At 37.1% G+C, this 20,933-nt stretch overlaps 1 protein-coding gene across 3 annotated transcripts in view; it reads right to left on the minus strand.

The window, feature by feature from the left end:
* Nucleotides 1–730: 730 nt before the first annotated feature.
* Nucleotides 731–20,933, minus strand: part of ANKRD13C (ankyrin repeat domain 13C) — a 91,580-nt gene continuing 71,377 nt past the window's right edge. Inside the window, exons 10-13 of one of the 3 annotated variants that reach the window (XM_033225280.1) lie at nucleotides 16,837–16,916; nucleotides 14,633–14,731; nucleotides 10,749–10,849; nucleotides 731–2,983 (exon numbers count right to left, since the gene is read on the minus strand). In XM_033225280.1, the coding sequence (XP_033081171.1) occupies nucleotides 2,853–2,983; nucleotides 10,749–10,849; nucleotides 14,633–14,731; nucleotides 16,837–16,916 (411 nt within the window). In that variant the 3' untranslated portion in view covers nucleotides 731–2,852. The remainder of the gene's footprint in view (nucleotides 2,984–10,748; nucleotides 10,850–14,632; nucleotides 14,732–16,836; nucleotides 16,917–20,933) is intronic. The other 2 variants (XM_033225281.1, XM_033225282.1) reach the window with 2 other exon arrangements.

The raw sequence follows: 20,933 nt of genomic DNA on the forward strand, positions 1-20,933 counted from the left end.
ATGCAGATTTTCAACTGAACCCCTAACCTCCATGTTGTTCAAGGGTCAACTCTGTTTATTTACAATATTTACTTCAGCCCTTTCCATGGCCTGGAAACAGGATCTTTGTCTTCTGTAGACTTAGGGAAAACTAGGAAGAGGGCCCATTAAATAATCATTATTCATTACCCTCCCCAAGGGTGTGAATAATAAACTGTATGTGATAATACTATTAAAACCCATTTTTATTAGCATGAGTGGGGTTTAATTCCAGTTCTGAGCAGAAGGAAACTAGTTTTTCATCTACTAACAGTTATCAGCAGACAGATGTGACAGTTTCCAAACCATCATATGTACTTATACTCACAAAAATCAGGGCATTACTTCATACTCCCCTTTTATGAAGTGTGGCAACTCTCTGTATGTGAATGTCTACAGAGGGCAAATTGTCTCATCAGAGAATTATTTTCTCAAAGACAGAAACCTGTCTTTTCTGGATACCATACCAGTGGGGAAGAATATTAAGCATTTCTAAATGGCCATTGAAGATGACTATACAATGGTCCGCCTAACCAATTTGAACAGTTTCAAAATCACAAATGGAGAAGAACATATAAAATTTTATGTACCTATATTGCAAAATCTTGATTTTTCATGTGGTACTATGAAAACATATGGTGTTTTGACTTATTCATTGGAAACACTGCATATAGCTTCATTAACTGGATTAAAAGGCACATTTCAAAAAATCTTCATTAAAAGTAATACTGTGAAAAGTTTATTTGCATCGATTAATTCCTTTTTTTCACCATCATAAGAGATATTGACATTTGTTTGCTCTTTGTGATCACAGAAAAGACACTTTGGAATGGATAATCTGTTTCTACCATTCTTTAAAGAAAACAGCTTTAAAAACAAAATTCAAGTGCAAAAATTTCCAGTAGTCTTCCTACCTCCAGTGTACCCCAGCAAAATATTCATAGCTGTGCTGTTAGGGAATTAATAAACCACAAGCTTCAATTACCCATGTTTTTTTCCTCCCTAAGTTGTCTGTACTTATGAAAACATATATAGAATATTCCTGAAAGTATACCATATTCCTACAAAGTAAGGGAGCCTAGAAGCAACAGTGATCACTGCCTTTCAGTGTCTCCAACCCCACATAACCACTGATAGGATAATTCAGTCTCTAAGTCATTTGATCTACCCATTTCCTAAATAACAGGGATCAACTTCTATTCAACAAAGCTAGTCTGGGTTTACTAACATGTTCCCCAAAATTCAATAGGCTCATGTAAGGTAGTAATTAGGTCTTTCAATTTTTAACTATGATTATTTTTCTTCATTATAAAATGTATTTAATGTCAACATATGCAATGCATGCATCAGTATGGAAGATGCAGCCTTAAAGATGTTTATTTAAAATTTTTCTTATGGTTTATGCTTTGGATTTTTAAATCATATTTTCAATAAGGGTCTCTAAACTCCTTTCAAATTACCAAAAATCCTGGAAGAAGTTTAAGCTACTGGTCAGTCTAAAAAACTTGACAGATGCATTCTTGAGATATTCATCAGGATACATTTTAAAACATCGATCTAAGTAAGCTCTTTAATACAACATGATACTTTATAACTGTTATACATTATTCCCCCTAATTTATTTTCATACTTGGACCTTCAAACCATCTTGGAATAAATAAGAAAAATTTTAAGTGCAAAAATGAGTAATATATGATTTTATCACTTTGGAGACAATGAAATCAATATTTTCCTGTGATTTAAAAAAAATAAGCAATAGGAGTAATCAATCTAGCGTATACTTCTGGACTTGTAACAAATATATTCTGTTAGCATATAAAATGTTTTTATCTTATTTTGAAAGGATTAAATATGTAGGGTTGTCCAAAATATGTGTATTGTTTTTTAAAACTGACACCAATGCATCCATATTCTACTAAAAACAAACAAAATAATCAGACTGATGTGCACTTATTAGGAAGCAAGTTTAAAAATTTGGAATTCTTTTTAAAGTGCTGAGATTTGGAAGAGGAATATTTTAAACATGCTAACCATTGCCTTATGATGAACATAACAAGGACTCAAACTCAAGTTTAGAAAAAAAAAAAAAAATAGAGGTTCTATGAAAGGAAAATTAGTAACAAACATTCAGGTAAAAACAAATAGCACCACAATGAATTGCACTAAGGTGCTAAAGGAGGTACCTTATTCCCTGCAGAGTGAACGCTCCTTCTGAAATGTATTGCAACACATAAATGCAATTGTTTAATGGTTACCATTTGGTTCATTCATCTACAGAAAATTGCATTCCTTCTAGTTCATTATATTGAACAAACATTCAAATTACTGAACTATACATAATGTTACATAGTTTACATTTTATGAAAACAAAGCTCGAAGGAATATTTATAAATGTCACCTTGCATAAAGATGACAAGTTTAAAAGGGCTCCATACCTCTTAAGACATTTAATTTACGTTAATGGTCCAGGAGTGTTTTAGATATAGATATAGATATATTTATATGCATATATATTTCAACAAGAAGTGTAAAAATTTTTAAAAACAAATCACAGCACTCATAGCTGCTTTACATACGAAGGTCTTAGGGTCATTAATGTGTCAAACTATTACATTTATAATATGTATATTTTTAAAAAGACCAAAAATGGCACATCAGAAAACTTGCTGAAATCATTATTAGAGGCCCATTTCACTGTATCATATTACTGATGCATCAATTCAACGTGTAATTCCCTTTTCTTCACTGAAAGCATTTGTCCCTTCTATTTGGATCCACTTCTAGGGTCTCTGCATTTTCTTTCCTTGGTTAGACAGCATCCTTTTCCACGTCAGTTAAAGATCAGGAAAACGGCTTGGGTCTTCCTTGTAGTCATCAGGTATAGTAAAGATGGAGCCATCAAATTCATCGTATCGAAACTCTTGAAAAGTCACAGTGGCTGTGATTGTGGGAAACACAGGTATATCTACAGAGAGAACATCAATGATAACATTGTAAAATCAAATGTTAATATTCATAGACTACAAAGTACTAAGGAGATGTCCATACTCTTTAAAATGTTAAAAAAAAAAAAAAAAATCAAGAACCAGAAGAATATATAGTACTGAGCGTGTGTTTCAGAGAGAGTCCTGGGTATTAATTAGTGAGGAGAAAAAGACATTCAGGCATCCAGTGTTATATTGAAAACTCAAGATCCCATGCCTTCCTAGTCTTAAGAATATAATGCCAGATTCTACCAGTCCTTTTTTCTTTTTCTTGGGGCAGAGGGACAGCTACTTTTGTACTTTTTGCATTCTGACTTTTTTTTCTTCAGATTATAGTATATATACTATTCCAACTCTTTCAGCTGATTTCTTTTCACTCTTACTAGCCCAAGTAAAATACCCTAATCCTTTTTTGTTTTAAAACATTAAAAACAACCTATCACTTAAATATGTGGGATAAAAACAGTCTCATCAGAAATGGAAAAATATCATACCACCACAGCCTAATCTTCCAAATGAAATATATTTCTGGCTGAAATTGTAAGTAAAATCAAGCAATTAAAATGAGCAAGTTAATGATTATATGGGAACCAGAAACAGTAAAATAAATAAAATGAACAAATACATTAAATTAAATGTTTAGTTTTATTCCTCATATGAGTTACTGACATGAGTACAAATCATAAAGCCTGGGTGCAGATTCCTATAAATCATTTTACTCATGAGCCTCAGGGATTTCATATGTAAAATAAAGAAACTCCGAAATTCCCTTAAAACTCTGAAATGAGGTTGGGTGTGGTGGCTCACACCTATAATCCCAATACTTTGGGAGGCCAAGGCAGGAAGATCACTAGAGCCCAGGAATTCAAAACCAGCCTGGGCAACATAGGGAGACCCTATCTCTATTAAAATAATAATAATAATTTTTTAAAAAACTCTGAAATGAGTGTATGAAAGCTAATTCAAGTGTCTAGGGTAAGGACATACAGTAAATTAAGTCTAACTGATATAAGCTAGTATTTTATTGCAGAAAGTTATGTTCTTATGTAAAAAGCAAAACAAAATACCTTAGTTAGATTTAAACACAATAATCAACATACCAATTATAGAGTTTCCAATTATTTCTGGAGGAAAAAGTCATTCCTTTGTACCTACTATGTGCAGGTGCTATCCTTATCCAGAGGTCTGTACAGTAAGTCCTATGGCCATGCCTATTTTGATAAGTAAGGCCCATAAGCTAAGAAAATATTTTACATTTTTAAATGTTTAGGGGAGAAAAAAGAATAGTATTTCATGAAGTGAAAATTAGGCTGGGCATGGTAGCTCACACCTGTAATCCCAGCACTTTGGGAGGCTGAGGTGGGTGGATCACTTGAGGTCAGGAGTTCGAGACCAGCCTGGCCAACGTGGCGAAACCCCGTCTCTACTAAAAATACAAAAATTAGCTGGGTGTGGTGGTGGGTGCCTGTAATCCCAGCTATTCAGAAGGCTGAGGCAGGAGAATCGCTTGAACCCAGGAGGCAGAGGTTGCAGTGAGCCGAGATTGTGCCACTACACTAGAGCCCGGGGAACAGAGCAAGACTCCATCTCAAAAAACAAAACAAAACAAAACAAAACAAAACAAAACATTACATGAAAGTCAAACTTCAGTGTCTGTAAATAGCTTTTTTGGAACACAACATGCCCACTCACTTACCTATTGTCTATGGCTGCTCTCATTCTCCAAATAAAAGAGTAGTTGTGACAGAAACCATAGAGCCCACAAAGCCTAAGATGTTTATTATCTTTCAGACAAAGTTTGCTGACCCCATTCTAGGTTTTGGACATACATCACTAAATAAGAAACAAAATTCATGCACTTATAGAGATTACACTGGTTAGGATGGGCAGACAACAAGTAAATGATGATGAGTATCTAGAAAAAAATAAAGCATTAACAGCAGAATAGGGAGTCTCAGTGTTGGGGGTAAGAGTTGTTGAATAGGGTGGCCAAAGGAAAACCTCAATGAAGGGACTTTTCAGTAAAGACCTGAGATAAGAACAAACCATGCAGTTGCCTGGAGGAAGAAAATTCCAAATAGAAGAACATGAAGTACAAAGCCCTAAAGGGAAAGTATCTGGTTTATTCTCGGAACAGCCAGGAGGCCAGTGTGGCTGCAGCCAAATGAATCAGGGTAAGATTAGCAGGCGATGAGGTCAGAGGGCAAATAGGCTGCCAGATCAGGTGGAGTTTAGGCCAAGAAAAAAGACTTCAGTTTTCACTCTGGATGAGGTGGAAAGCCAATGGAAGGGTGTGACCAGGGTAGTAATGTAACTTGAGTTTTGGCAGATGTAGTGAGAATAAATACAAGGTGACAAGAGTGAAGAGGGAGATACACTCCAGAAGGAGCAGCCAGAGAGGGAGGAAGAAAACCAAGAGAGAGTCTATAAAAGAAGTCAGAGGAAAATGGAATGACTTGTCTGTTATTCATTGAGCCAAGGACTTCAAAATAAGAAAAGTCAAATCTTGAAGAGATTAAGATAAAAACAGAAAAGTTTCTACTAGATTTAAAAATAAGGATCAATAATAAAAGGAAGAGAGAATCTATAATGAACTAAGGGAGTAGGCTTTTTATTCTGAGATAATTATAGATTCACAAGCAATTTTAAGAAATAATAGAGGCCAGGAACAGTGGCTCACACCTGTAATCCCAGCACTTTGAGAGGCCACGGTGGGCAAATCACTTGCGCTCAGGAGTTTGAGACCAGCCTGGGCAACAAGGTGAGACCCCATCTGTACAACAAATACAAAAATTAACTGGGTGTGGTGGCTCATGTCTGTGGTCCCAGCTACTCAGGAAGCTGAGGTGGGAGGATGGCTTGAGACTGGGAAGCAGAAGTTGCAGTGAGTTGAGATCATGCCACTGCATTCTAGCCTGGGCAACAGCATCAGACCCTCTCTTGAAAAAGGAGAGGGGAGGGGAGGGGAGGGGAGGGGAGGGGAGAAAGAAAAGAAAAGAGAAGAGAAAAGAGAGAGGAAAGAAGGAAGGGAGGGAGGGAGGGAGGGAGGGAGGGAGATTTCCTGAAGCCTTTATTCAATTTTATCCAATTTCCCCCAGTGGTAATAACATCTTACAAATAATACAATATCAAAATCAGGATATTGACAGTATAGTAAAACATGATGAATATTTCCATAACCACATGTTGTCCTCATGTTGGATCCCACGGTGTTGCCCTTGTATAGCCACATTTGCTTCTCTTATGCCTCACCCCTTCTGTAGTCCCTGCCATCCACTCAACTGTTCATTGCTACAGTTTTTTTACTTCAAATACTTTATATAAATGGAATCATACAGTATATAATTTTGGGGATTGGCTTTCTTCTACTCAGTATAATTCTCAAGCAATTCATCTAGGCTGTTTCATGTATTAATAGTTCATTGTTTTTATTAGTGAATAGTATATTCCATGGTATAGGTGTATCATTGTTCATCTACCTGTTGAAAATTGTAGTTTTGGGCTATTACAAATAAAGCTGATATAAAATAAACATTTGTGTACTTTTTGTGTGTGTGTAAACATGCTCTTCATTTGTCTGACCTAAATGCCTAGCAAACTAATATAGCTATTCTAGCTTCTTTGCCTTTCCATCCAAACTTTAAAATAATCTTGCCTATGTCCATAAAAATATCTTGCTGGGATTTCTCTCTCAGCACTGCTTTAGCCATGTTCCACAAATTTTGATACGTTGCAATTTCATTTTCATTCAGTTCAACTTGTTTTATTTCCTTTGAGACATCCCTTTGACATAGAGATTATTTAGAAGGGTGCTCTTTAAGTTTCCAGGTGTTTGGACATTCTCTTGTTATTTTTCTAATATTAATTCCTAGTTTAATTCCATTGTAATCAGAGAACACACTTGGTATGATTTTCGGTTCTTTTATACATATTCAGGTTTGTTTATGGCCAATACGGTCTACCTTGGTATATGTTCCAAGGGCACTTGAAAGGCATGTGTATTCTGCTGCTGTTGGGTGGAGTATTCTATAAATGCAAATTAAATCCTGTGGCTTATGATGCTGTTGATTGTTCTATATCCTTGCAAATTTTCTGTCTGTTGTTTTATCAATGGTTGAGAGAAGGGTGTTGAGTCTCCAGTTATAATTGTGGATCTATTTTTCCTTTCCATTCTTTCAATTTTTGTTTCATCTATCTTGCAACTCTGTTACTTGGTATATATACATTTAGAATGGTTACATCTTCTTCACAGATTGACCCTTTTATCACTAAATAATGTTCCTCTCTGTCTCTAATAATTTTCTTTGCTCTGATATCAGCCTTAATTTCAATATGGCCAATCCTGTTTTCCTTTGATTAATGTTTGCATGATGTATCTTTTTCCACTCTTTCACTTCTAATCTGCCTATATATATCATTATATTTCAAGTAAAGTTTATTAAAATAGCAGACAACTGGATCATGGTTTTTGTTTTGTTTTGTTTTGTTTTTTATTGAAAAACAAAATGGAATGAGTGCGGTGGCGTGATCTTGGCTCACTGCAATTTCCATCAGCCTCCTAGCTTTAAAAAATTCTCCCACCTCAGCCTCCCAAGTAGCTGGGATTACAGACATGAGCCACCGCACCCAGCCTGGATCATGTTTTTTAATCCACTTTACCAATCACTGTCTTTTAATTGGTATATTTAGACCATTTACATTTAATGGAACTATTAATATGTTAGGGCTTAGGTCTGCTATTTTATTTTTTGTTTTCTGTTCATTATCTCTGTTCTTCATTTCTGTTTTCTTTTTCTTGCCATCCTTAGGTTACCTATATTTTTAGAATTTCATTTTAATTTATCTATAGTGTTTTTGAGTTATCTCTTTGTACAGCTTCTATAGTGGCTGCTGTAGGTATACATTATTGTGTGTGTGTGTGTGTGTGTGTGTGTAAGTAAACTTATCACAATTTCCCAGTGTCATAATTTTACCAACTCAAATGAAGTACACTTATCTCCCTTGATGTCCCTATACCTTCCCCCCATTTAAAATATAATTGTAAATAGGAAGTAGTAAGAGATAAAAGTAGGCTTTCAGATAGCTTGGCTGTGAAAAGCAAAGATTAAAGAAAGTGCTGGTGAAGTTACGGGGACTGTTTTTTTGTTTGTTTGTTTTTTAGTTTTTTGTTTGATTTTAAAAGGGGAGAGACCTGAGCAAGCCTAACAACTGAGAGGAAAAATGCAGTAGAGAGAGGTAGAAGGAAAACGAGAAACACGAAGTGACTGATACAGTTAGCTTATTTATTTTTTCTTTTTTTTTTTTGTTTTCCTCGAAACAGAGTCTCTTGCTCTTGTTGCCTAGGCTGGAGTACAATGGTATGATCTTGGCTCACTGTAACCTCTGCCTCCTGGGTTCAAGCGATTCTCCTGCCTCAGCCTCCTGAGTAGCTGGGATTACAGGCGCCCACCATGACGCCTGGCTAATTTTTAGTAGAGATGGAGTTTCACCATGTTGGCCAGGCTGGTCTCGAACTCCTGACCTCAAGTGATCTACCCGCCTTGGCCTCCCAAAGTGCTGGGATTACAGGCGTGAGCCACCATGCCCAGTGATACAGCTAGCTTTTTAAAAGAGCTGGGATAATAGATTCATAATACAAATGAAGACATTACTCAAAGAAGAGGGGCACTTCCAGTGAGACAGGAAGATAAAAGAAAAGGTTGGGCTTGGGGCAGAAAAGTCTGTATGGGGTGTTGGAAGCAGTGAGGGAGGTCCCATTTCTGATATTATCTTTTTGTATCAAAGGAAGTAAAAATCATCTGTGCTCAGGTTGTAGGAGGAAGTGGTGGGGGAGGATGAAGATTTGATGATAAAAGAGGATCAAATTTAGTCTGAGCAAAATGAGAGAAGAAGCCAAACAGAGAAAAGACCATTCATAATCAGCACTTAAAGTTCTGGCTGATTCTGAAACATGTAATTGAGTTAACAATAATTTCCAAATTTTTATAATTTATCCCAATTGTGTTTTTTATCCTAAATGTAGAAAAAGAAATGGTGAAAGATTAAACATACACAGGAGGAAGTTTTACAGGGTTGGTTTAAAAGAAGGACAGTGAAACAAAAGAGAAATAGTTAAACAAATATCCCATAACTTTAAGTATACAAGCAAAAGATTATTCCTTGTTAAAAATGTGGTTCTACATCAAAGAAATGCCTGCAAAGAAAGGATTACAGATTTTTTTCCTTCTCATATAATGAAAATATTTCCTTTGCATAAAAATAAATGTATTGTGGGTTTTGATTTGGGTTTAGAACTTAAAAATAGATGTGAATACAGAGATAGTTTGAAATTCTCATCTGTTTAACTCCTGTTCTCTATTCTGGTTTGTCATGGGTCTCTTAACAGTACCTAGAAAGGAGTCTAAAACTTGAAATATTTCCCTCACCATAGAAAATGGCAGTGGAGTTTTAAACTTCTGCAGAAATGCTAACGTGAAGATCCCTTATGGCTATGACACACAGCTCTGAATTGCATTAGTTTTCTAACCATTTCTGCCTAAGATCTTATCACTGATTTATCCAAGTAGACACTGGGTTCCTAGTACTTTTGAATTGCAAAGGGCAACTAGCGGGACATTTTGAAAATCATTTATTTAAAAGTCATTTTTAATCTAGAAAACGTTTATTTCCAAGTGTGCAAAATGGTGAAGATCAGGTTTAATTTTTAGTAATGAAAACATTTTGGCCTAAGTATTCTGAGACGTGGTTTTAAAAATATTGAATAAAACAAGATATATCTGAAGAATTACAGTACTCATTACACATTGAGTGGCTGAATTGATGGATAGTGTTAAAGGATCTCCTGAAGCTTGAATTATTGCTAAATCTAAATCTAAACACCCAAAACACCTTTTAATAGTCTCTTCTTCCTCGGTTTCTGATATGTTAGAAAGAAAAATATATGCAAAAATGACTGCTATTTCTAAAGATCATTGCTTAAGACGAAATTAAACATTTAGGGCTGAAAAATAAAATGTACGAGTATTACTTTATCCATCAACAGTGACTGCTGACTCCAGAAACATTCTAACTACACAGAAACTCAAAGCATAGGTGAAAATCTGGGCTAATCTCTAGTCTCCCTTTTTCACATGAAAAACATTATTACAATACATCATTTAGTTCACCCACACTTTTCTTGTGTGAAATAGATCCCTTACATTTAATTTAAATCAAGTAGAATAAGAATTCTCATCAGGCACTTTAAATATTAGACAAAACATAAATAAATGCATATAATTACTGAAAACCTTTACAAAAATGTAAGCAACTAGGAAATCTATTTTTCTTTAAAACAGCAGCCCCCAACCTTTTTGGCACGAGGGATCTGTTTCGTGAAAGATAATTATTCCACAGACTGGTGGGGGTCGGGGGATGTTTTGGAATGAAACTGTTCCATCTCAGATCAGGCATTAGATTTCACAAGGAGCACGCAACCTAGATCCCTCACATGTGCAGTTCACAATAGGGTTCATGTTCCTACAAGAATCTAATGCCACCACTGATCTGACAGGAGGCAGAGCTCAGGCGGCAATGCTCACTAGCCTGCTGCTCAGCTCATCTCCTGCTATGCATCCCATTCCTAAAAGGTCATGAACCAGCAGAGGTGTTGGGACCCCTGCTTTAAAACAAATTGCTTATTAAATGTTAATAAACAGCTCCATATTCCTAATGGACACTAAAATTACATCTAAATTTTTCTCTTACCTAATTTTACAGGAAAGCCTGGAGGAAGCTTCATCTGAACAAATTCTCTAAGCTTGTTAAAGTGCTTGAAGGGAGCTATTACTTCTAAAACATTCAATAATCTGAAAAATGGAAGAAGAAAAAAATGTTTTCATTGTTCAAATTGCTATGTGTCCTTATGCTTTTTAACTACATGCTTCAAACTTGGACAGTAGTATTGACTTCCAGATATTAAGGATGAATAAATTACACACTTTATTCCTTCTAACTTTTTACTCTATAATGGTTTGTAACTTTTGATTGTTCAGCCATAATTTTCACAGTTGTTTGATTTTAGGTTCATATTTAGATGGACTCAAAGCTAATAACTAGATTCACTGTTTGGGTGGCTGATTTCCACTGTCAATTTATTGTGTGTGTAAAAGGCTCTTATGTGCTTAATATTCCTTGATTTCCTGCATATTTGATAAATGATTGCTTCTTATCTTTATTATATTTAAAGGGAAATTTGACTCACATAAAATTTCAGGTTATGTTATCTTTCCCTCTGAACTACAATTTCATAATATCTCTTAGCATTCTATATCATATTAATCATTATGCTATAATTCCTTTCATGTTTTGGTTGGATGCATTTCTTTTTTAAGTAGTAGTATTTTTCTTTCAAAAAAGTCCTATGACTGACTGCTATGTTTCTTGAATTCTTTTGTGCTTGAGAATATCTTCAGTTGCCTCCATACATAAATGAAAGTTAGAAACACTGACAGATCACACTTTTGTTACTTCAGAAAAGCAAAGATATATGAAAAAATGTAAGGCCAGGCTGATTTTACCCCTTTTCTGCCAGGGTGCCTTTGGATTTCTTTATTAACAACTGAAGCCTAATAGTTAGATCAGGATAATTTTTGTTACTAATCATTCTGTATCAATTTTTCGTAGAACCTAACGTCATCCTATAGATTTAGTTCTTCATTACTGAGAAAATTTCTTCTATCATATTTTGAATATTATTTTGATTATACTTGGAGGCCTTTTAAGTAAAACATGAATGACTCATACTGAACCACTTTTGTCTTCCATACAAATTGCTTGTGTAATTTCTTTAATCTCTTCTTCTACTGAATTCACCAAGAGCTGTCAAAATTTAATTTTCAGTTACATCTATTCTATTCATTACTGTTTCTATTCTATTCTACTGTATTTATTTTGTAATAGTGTCATTTAGTGCTCAGTTTATTTCCTTAGCTTTACAATTTCCTTTTCATTTCATTTTACTGTCTTACATTCTCATCTCAGAAAGATCTACTTTACTGATTTCGTGTTCTTTCTTGTTTTCTACGGCATATATACGTAATTTTCTTTTTCTTTTTTTTTTTTTTTTTGACCTTTTAGAACAAATTCTTTGGCATTTATATGCTGTGTTCCATTTTCTTTCTTTCTTTCTTTTGTTTTTTGAGATGGAGTTTCACACTTGTTGCCCAGGCTGGAGTGCAATGGCGTGATGTCGGCTCAATGCGAACTCTGCCTCCTGGGTTCAAGCAATTGTCTCAGCCTCCCGACTAGCTGGGATTACAGGCACATACCACCACTCCTGGCTAATTTTGTATTTTTAATAGAGACAGGGTTTCTCCATGTTGGTCAGGCTGGTCTCAAACTCCCGACTTCAGGTGATCCACCCGCCTCAGGCTCTGAAAGTGCCGGGATTACAGGCATGCGCTACTGTGCCCGACTCCTCATTTCATTTTCTTTTTCAGGAGTAGTGGTTATAACTGCCACATTTTATAAATTCTAAGATATTCTTTTTTTCATATAACATATCTGAAATTAGGATAACTCCTAAAATTGATGACATCTTAATATTTGCTGCAATTTTCACCTTTATTAGTAAGTAGAATATAAAATTGGTGAATCTTTGGCCAGGTGTGGTGGCTCACACCTATAATCCCAGCACTTTGAGAGGCCCAGGTGGACAGATCACTGGAGGTCAAGAGTTTGAGACCAGCCTGGCCAACATGGTGAACCCCATCTCTACTAAAAATACAAAAATTATCCAGGCGTAGTAGCGTACACATGCCTGTAGTCCCAGCTAATTGGGAGGCTGAGGCAGGAGGATCACTTGAACGTGGGAGACAGAGGTTGCAGTGAGCTGAGATTGCACCACTGCACTCCAGCCTCAGCAACAGACTAAGACTCTGTCTCAAAATAAATAAATAAATAATAAAATAAAATTGGTGCATCATTGAGTCAATCGGGTCCTAGATATGACAAATTATGGCGGATCTGTATGTGTAGCTAACTCTCCACATTTTCTGACACTTACCTATCTCTGACATAACTTGAAGGCTGTACAGAACATTCTATCTACTTTTCTAAAGCCTGGGTATGGGGAAAGCTCAGGTATGTACATACTTTTTTAAAAAAATATGCACCCTGCTCTCTTCTCCAATCATTTTTTAAAAATGTATTAGGCCGTTAAAAAAATTAATGCATTAGGCCAGATTTGAAAGGGAAGGAACTAGTAAGAGAAAATAGCCCAGTGCTTCATTTCCTCCCTCCCACTTTAGTGAGGAGCCTAAAACTATCGTCGTATCAGTCAGTTCTTGCTACCCATCTCTCATTCCAGTCATTTTTCCAAATTGAATATTTTTAAAAAGGAGCATCCAATGAGTACATGTTTGAGAGGATACATTCAATATGTTTACCAGAATATTGTTGAAAATGGTGACAAACTACAAATAACCAAAATGTTTATCAGTAAATGAACGATAAACAGTATATCAACACTACAAAATATCAAGGAAAAAGAATAGACGAAAATATAATCACTGTAAAACTTCAAGACACACTCATTTTTTCTTTTCTTTTTTTGAGATGGAGTCTCCTTTGTCACCCAGGCTAGAGTAAAGTGGTGCGATCCTGGCTCACTGCAACTTCTGCCTCCTTGGTTCAAGCAATTCTCCTGCCTCAGCCTCCCTAGTTGCTGGTTTTACAGGCACGCGCCATATGCCTAGCTAATATTTTATATTTTTAGTAGAGATAGGGTTTCACCACGTTGGCCAGGCAGATCTCAAACTGGTGACCTCAGGTGATCCGCCCGCCTTACCCTCCCAAAGTACTGGTATTACAGGCATGAGCCACCATGCCCAGCCAAGATACACTCACTTTTAAATGAAAACAAGAAACACACAGAACAAAACATGAACGATTCCCCCATTTTTATTTTAAAAAATGCAAAAATACGGATAACTCTAGTCAAAAATACACCAAATAATCATTAACTACTGATGTGTTAAAACATCACATTTTATTCTGTAAATTTCCATACTTTTTGATTTTTTTTAAAAACAAGCATGTATTCATGTATTACTTTTATAATTTAAATAACCTACTCGGCTGGGCATGGTGGTTTGCACCTGTAATCCCAGCACTTTGGGAAGGTGAGGTGGGTGGATCACCTGAGGTCAGGAGTTCGAGGCCAGCCTGGCCAACATGGTGAAACTTCATCTCTACTAAAAATACAAAAATTAGCTGGGTGTAGTGGTGGGCACCTGTAATCCCAGCTACTTGAGAGGCTGCGGCAGGAGAATCGCTTGAACCCAGAAGGCGGAGGTTGCGGTGAGCCGAGATTGTGCCACTGCACTCCAGCCTGGGCAACACAGCAAGACTCTATCTTTTAAAAAAAAAAAAAAAAAAAAACTACTCAAAAATATATCTGATGAAAGCAGCAAAACTCAATACTGTTACAAACCAGAAAATTTCCAGAACGGTACACACACTATCAAGGCAATGGCTATTTGCTTTTCATTTCAAAGGTCTCAAATGCACCACTGGGGTGCAAATATTATTACAGCCTTTAGGGTTTAATAGTTTCTTTCATAAACATTTGTAGTTAGTAACAAACTTACAACTCTATCCCTAAGGGAAATTCCTGGCTCATGGCTATCGTAGCTTTAAACGTTTTCTTACTCTCTTTGCACACCAATTCTCTACCCAGATGAGGAGCTCTAAAATGGGAGGAAAAAAAAAGTTAGGAAACTTTTTCCATAGTCCATCACCTTCCTAAGAAGCATCTGTCATCTTTCAATGACATTCATTAATATTTCAATTTTTCTTACTGTCTGTAGAAATAAAATTATGCTAAAAGAGAATAAGATATGCATAAGAAATTAAGACAAGGGCAATAAAAAAGAATAGCAAAGAGTAAAAGTTCAGTAATTATCAGATCTAAACTAATTTCACATTGAATATAATTTTAATAATCACTATTTTTAGGAATAAAGAAAATCATTAGTAAAAAAATTTTTAAGGTATCATTGTATATCTTTAAAGCCACTTATTCAATTCAACTTCTATACTGTATATTGCAGTCTCTTCACTGATTAATAAGAAATATTGTGAAGAATAAGGAATTCTATATTAACTATTAGCAAAAAAAATTATCAATTTAGCATAAAGATCTAATTGGCTTTTATTTGCAGTTCTAGCACAGGACAGTACCTAATTCTGTGAAGTAGAATGAGCATTCCAATAAGCTGAACAGAGGAGGTTATCTTTACAGACTGAAAAGGGCTGAAGTGGAAACAGTGGGGAAAGAAGGTGATCTGGTTATTTCAAAGTTGCTTTCCTTATACAGTTAAAAAAACAGAAGACTTCATTACTATGCTGACTCAGCTTGCCTGGAATGTCCTTTTTTTTCTTTTTAAACTGGCCCATTTCAAAGTTCAGTTTAACTATGTAGTACTTAGCAGAAGTAACTACATTCTGGTTTGGTATGGTCTGCTGGTGCCTAGTGCATGCAGGAGGCTAATCTAATACAACAATCCGCTCATAAATTTTGTTTAACGCTATAAAATATTAAGGTGAGGCACAGTGGCTCATAGCTGTAATCCCAGCATTTGAGAAGCCGAGGCAGGTGGATCACTCGAGCCCATGAGTTTGAGACCAGCCTGACCAACATGGTGAAACCCTGTCTCTACTAAAAAATACAAAAAATTAGCCGGGCGAGGTGGCGGGCGCCTGTAGTCCCAGCTACTTGGGAGGCTGAGGCAGGAGAATGGCGTGAACCCGGGAGGTGGAGCTTGCAGTGAGCTGAGATCCGGCCACTGCACTCCAGCCTGGGCGACAGAGCGAGACTCCGTCTCAAAAAAAAAAATACAAAAATTAGCTGGGCATGGTGGAGCGCACCTGTAATCCCAGCCACTAGGGAGGCTGAGGTGAGAGAATGGCTTGAACCTGGGATGCGGAGGTTGCAATGAGCCGAGATCACACCCACTGCACTCCAGCCTAGGCAACAGAGTGAGACTCCATCCCCCCCAAAAAAAAAAACTATAAAAATATTAAGATGGAAACATCTTGGAGAAATTAGAAAAATACAACAAAACTTTCAATAAGAAAAAAAAATGACTACTCCTTCCTAAACAGGAGCAGGAAAGTAATATTTTATATTTTATTCTCCACCAAAAGGAAATAATGGTTGACCAGGATACACTTTTTACTTATCCATTTATTAAAAATAAACCCTTTCTTTATTCATTCATCATTCTTTCAGTCAATAAATATAAACTGAGTATGAGCTATGTGGTAGGCACTCTACTGTTAGTAATATTACATCAGCAAAGGTCCTATGGAAGGATGGTGAGTAGTCTAGCACAGGTTGAAACTAAAGGATAACGACAGGTGAGGAGCTTGGAAAGGCAAAAAAGAAGATAAATAATGAATGGCCTTGCACACTATGCTAAAAAATCAGGATAATCACAAAATAGAAAAGCTCATCATACAATGGGAAATCTCAAATAAGCAACTGTCCTGTGCAATTTCCTACATCCTATTTCCTTAGAACAGTGTCCTTTAGTTTTTTAGGTGTGTATAAATTGACAGGAGGGATACAGAAAGAAAGATCTACAACCATTTGCAAGAGTTCACATAATTTGGGACACTTTGTCCTTATTATACTTAATCCATATTTTTAAAAGGTAGAAGAATTGCTTCAGTCAAAAATGTATCAATAATTCTCTCCAAAATAATTTTACAACTAAATATTCACATATTCAGTTTTTACAAATTATTCTTTCTAAAAGTCAAATAATACATAAACAACAAAAACACTTACTTTCCATTTTCAGCAGATATATATTCTTCCCATGTAATAGTGTTCTGAGGAGGAGGTGTAAGAGACTGTCTTCGAATCGGCTGCCAAAAACAAAAATAAAGAAAGAAAGTGGGGGTGGGGGAAAAAGAAAAATGTTATTTTTTAAATATAAGATGAAAATATATAGTAAACAATTAAAACTAACAATCTACTTAATCTCTTCAATATAATACTTGAAAAGGTTACTTCCAAGATCATTCCATGGTGGTTTAAGTTCTATTGGTAATATTTATTATCAATTTTTTTCTAAATCCCAAAAGGACAAATATCAAAGTAATAACACCCATTCAGGCCGGGCGCGGTGGCTCAAGCCTGTAATCCCAGCACTTTGGGAGGCCGAGACGGGCGGATCACGAGGTCAGGAGATCGAGACCATCCTGGCTAACACGGTGAAACCCCGTCTCTACTAAAAATACAAAAACTAGCCGGGCGAGGTGGCGGGCACCTGTAGTCCCAGCTACTCAGGAGGCTGAGGCAGGAGAATGGCATAAACCCGGGAAGCAGAGCTTGCAGTGAGCTGAGATCTGGCCACTGCACTCCAGTCCGGGCGACAGAGCGAGACTCTGCCTCAAAAAAAAAAAAAAAAACACCCATTCATTGAATGTGTCAATCATCTAAAATGTTCCTAGCATCATACTAGCTGCTAAACATAGGAACTACAAAGAAGTGTAAAAACTAACTCTGGGCCAGGCCCAAGCATGGTGGCTCATGCTTGTAATCCCAGCACTTTAGGAGGCCAAGGTGGGTGGATCACGAGGTCAGGAGTTCAAGACCAGCTTGGCCAAGATGGTGAAACCCTGTCTTTACCAAAAATACAAAAGAATTAGCCGGGCTTGGTGGTGAGTGTCCGTAATCCCAGCTACTCAGGAGGCTGAGGCAGAGAATTGCTTGAACCCAGGAAGCGGAGGTTGCAGTGAGCCGAGATCGTGTCACTGCACTCCAGCCTGGGCAACAGAGCGAGACTCCGCCTCAAACAAACAAACAAAAAAAACCAAAAAACTCTGACTTCAAGGAATTTACAATTCAGTTAGAAAGAAAAGAAAAAAAATACAGACATGAACAGTTAACCAGAAATATGAAAGAGCATATTAAAGGCCAAATGAGATTACAGAAAATAGAAAATATGTCAGAAATGATAGGAATCTTCTGTGAGTAATAATCAAGACTACGCAATTGGACTTCAGATTTAAATGAAGATGAAACAGAGTGTTTTTAAAACAGAGAAAATTAAAAGTAAAAAACACAAGGAGACTGATTTAAACTCAGATAGGAAGTTTAAAACAGAGATCAACTTAGATGGTAAAAATTGCAACGGTCAGATTTTAAAACTTTCACCCTATCTTTGCTAAATATGAATTCCAATCACTGTAAGATGAACTGGCAATAAGGAGCTAAACTCTGGAGCACAAGTGGAAATTGGAAATTCCTGGGCCAGGTGGAATGGCTCATGCCTGTAATCCCAACACTTTGGGAGACAAAGATGGGAGAATCACTTGAGTCCATGAGTTTGAGACCAGCCTAGGCAATAAAATGAGGCTCTGTTTCTTAAAAAAAAAAATTAGCTAAGTGTGGTGGTGCATGCCTGTGGTCCCAGTTACTTGAAAAGCTGAGCCAGGAGGATCACTTGAGCCCAGGAGGTTGATGCTGCAGTGAGCCAAGATTACGCCACTGCACTCCAGCCTGGGTAACAGAGTAACACCCTGCCTCATAGGAAAAAAAAGAACTGGCCAGGCATGGTGGCTCATGCCTATAATCCTAGCACTTTGGGAGGTCAAGGCTGGTGGATCACTTGATGTCAGGGGTTCAAGACCAGACTGGCCAATATGTTGAAACCCCATCTCTACTAAAAATGCAAAAATTAGCCAGGCGTAGTGGCTCACACCCGTAATCCTAGCTACTCAGGAAGCTGAGGTAGGAGAATCATTTGAACCCAGGAGGCAGAGATTGCAGTGACCTGAGATCACGTCACTGCACTCCATGACCCAAGATCACGCCACTGCACTCCAGACTGGGCAACAGAGCAACTCTCTGTCTCAAGAAAACAAAACAAAACAAAACAAAACCTCATACATTTTTAAAAACAAATTTTTTTTCAATTGCTAATGAAAATCTAACAGGACTATGGAACAAAAAGATAGTAAGTGAAAGACTAATATAAATAATAAGATGATAACATTAAGAGAGGGTCTCATTCAAGAAATGTGGTTTTACATATAATTAGTGTAAGATGTTAATGAGCTGTATATTAGAGTTGTTAAAATCAAGGACTGTAAAGACAGAAAACTGAGTTAGAATCCCAGCTCCAGTACCTGGTAGTTGTGTGAATTTGTGCAAGTTACTTTCTATTATGTCAACTTAACTCACCTGCAAAATGGGAATTGCGCCACTAACTCATAGTTAAAAATTAATGGAGATAACATATGTAAAAAGCTTAGTGCAGGCCAGGTGTGGTGGCTCATGCCTATAATCCTGGCACTTTGGGAGGCCAAGGCAAGTCGATCCCTTGAGCTCAGGAGTTCAAGACTAGCCTGGGCAGCATAGCAAAACCCCATCTCTACAAAAAATACAAAAAAAAAAAAAAAGTACCAGGAGTGGTGGCACACACCTGTGGTCCCAGCTACTTGAAGGGCTGAAGTGGGAGGACGGCTTGAGCCCAGGACATGGAGGCTGCAGCGAGCCGAGATCATGCCACTGCACTCCAGCCTGTAGGACAGAACAAGACTGTCTCAAAAAAAAAAAAAAAGAGAGAGAGAGAAGCAGTAAATGGAGGAAAAGTTTTTTCTCTGTCCTCCCTGTTTTCTGCCTAACTACAGAATATAAATTTTGCTTCACTGGAGATAACCTGTACTCTTACTGGCTCAGTGACAGCACCAGAGGAATCTGCAAACTTTACTCCTTTCCTGTCCTTGAAAACCTAAAATCACTTTCGTTTGTCCTGTCATTTCTCTACAAATTTGTTGTTCTTGGTTGAAGATGCTATATAAGTTGAGTTCTAAGCCACTGTTTTGAGTTACTTTTTTTTTTTTTGAGACATAGTCTCACTCTGTTACCCAGGCTGGAGTACAGTGGCACAATCTCGGTTCACTGCAACCTCTGCCTCCCAGGTTCAAGCAATACTTCTGCCTCAGCCTCCTGAGTTGGGATTACAGGTGTGCATCACCAAGACCAGCTAATTTTTGTATTTTTAATAGAGATGGGGTTTCGCCATGTTCGCCGGGCTAGTCTCAAACTCCTGGCCTCAAGTGATCTGCCCGACTCAGCCTCCCAAAGTGCTGGGATTACAGGTGTGAGCCACTGTGCCCAGTCCTTGAGTTACTTTTCATTGGGGTTTCTCGTGTGGTGTGCGGCACGCATTAATAAACTTGTGTGCTTTTCTCTTGTAAACCTGTCTTTTGGTACGAGAGTCCATATCAACTAAGAACTAAGTTTGGAAGAAGTTTAGTTTCCTTTACAGTATAATGGAGGCCAAAAGAAAAGACTGTTTCAATATCAAACTACAGAGACTTTGAGGAGAAAGAAGCCTGAAAAAGGCCATAAATTTTGTTGGTTAGAAGTCACTGGTAATCTCTGACCATGGCCACCATGTCCAGCTAATGTTTTGTATTTTTTAGTAGAGACGGGGTTTCACCATGTTAGCCAGGCTGGTCTTGATCTCCTGACCTCATGATCTGCCCACCTCAGCCTCCCAAAGTGCTGAGATTACAGGCGTGAGCCACCGTGCCCGGCAGTATAAATCATCTTATACCATGTGAATGGAAGGCCACATCCTAGGAATGGCAGAGAAGACAAAAGAAAAAAAGCTGTCTGAGATTAACTCACAGAGCAGAGAAAAATCACACAAACTCAGATTTTTACATGAGAGAAAAACAATCGTTTAAGTCACTGTTCTTTTGAGATTTCTTATAAGCAGCCAAACTTACATCATAACCAATACCAAATTCCAAATTTACACTGGGATATTACACATAATATTATAGCATGTAGCAATGGCTTATCAGTAGAATGACGAAGAGGCTTAAAAGCTAGTTAATGACCCTCACAAATGCTGTGGCAAAACA

Source organism: Trachypithecus francoisi, unplaced genomic scaffold (genome assembly GCF_009764315.1).
Source record: "Trachypithecus francoisi isolate TF-2019V2 unplaced genomic scaffold, Tfra_2.0 Lachesis_group12, whole genome shotgun sequence".
Classification (NCBI taxonomy): domain Eukaryota; kingdom Metazoa; phylum Chordata; class Mammalia; order Primates; family Cercopithecidae; genus Trachypithecus; species Trachypithecus francoisi.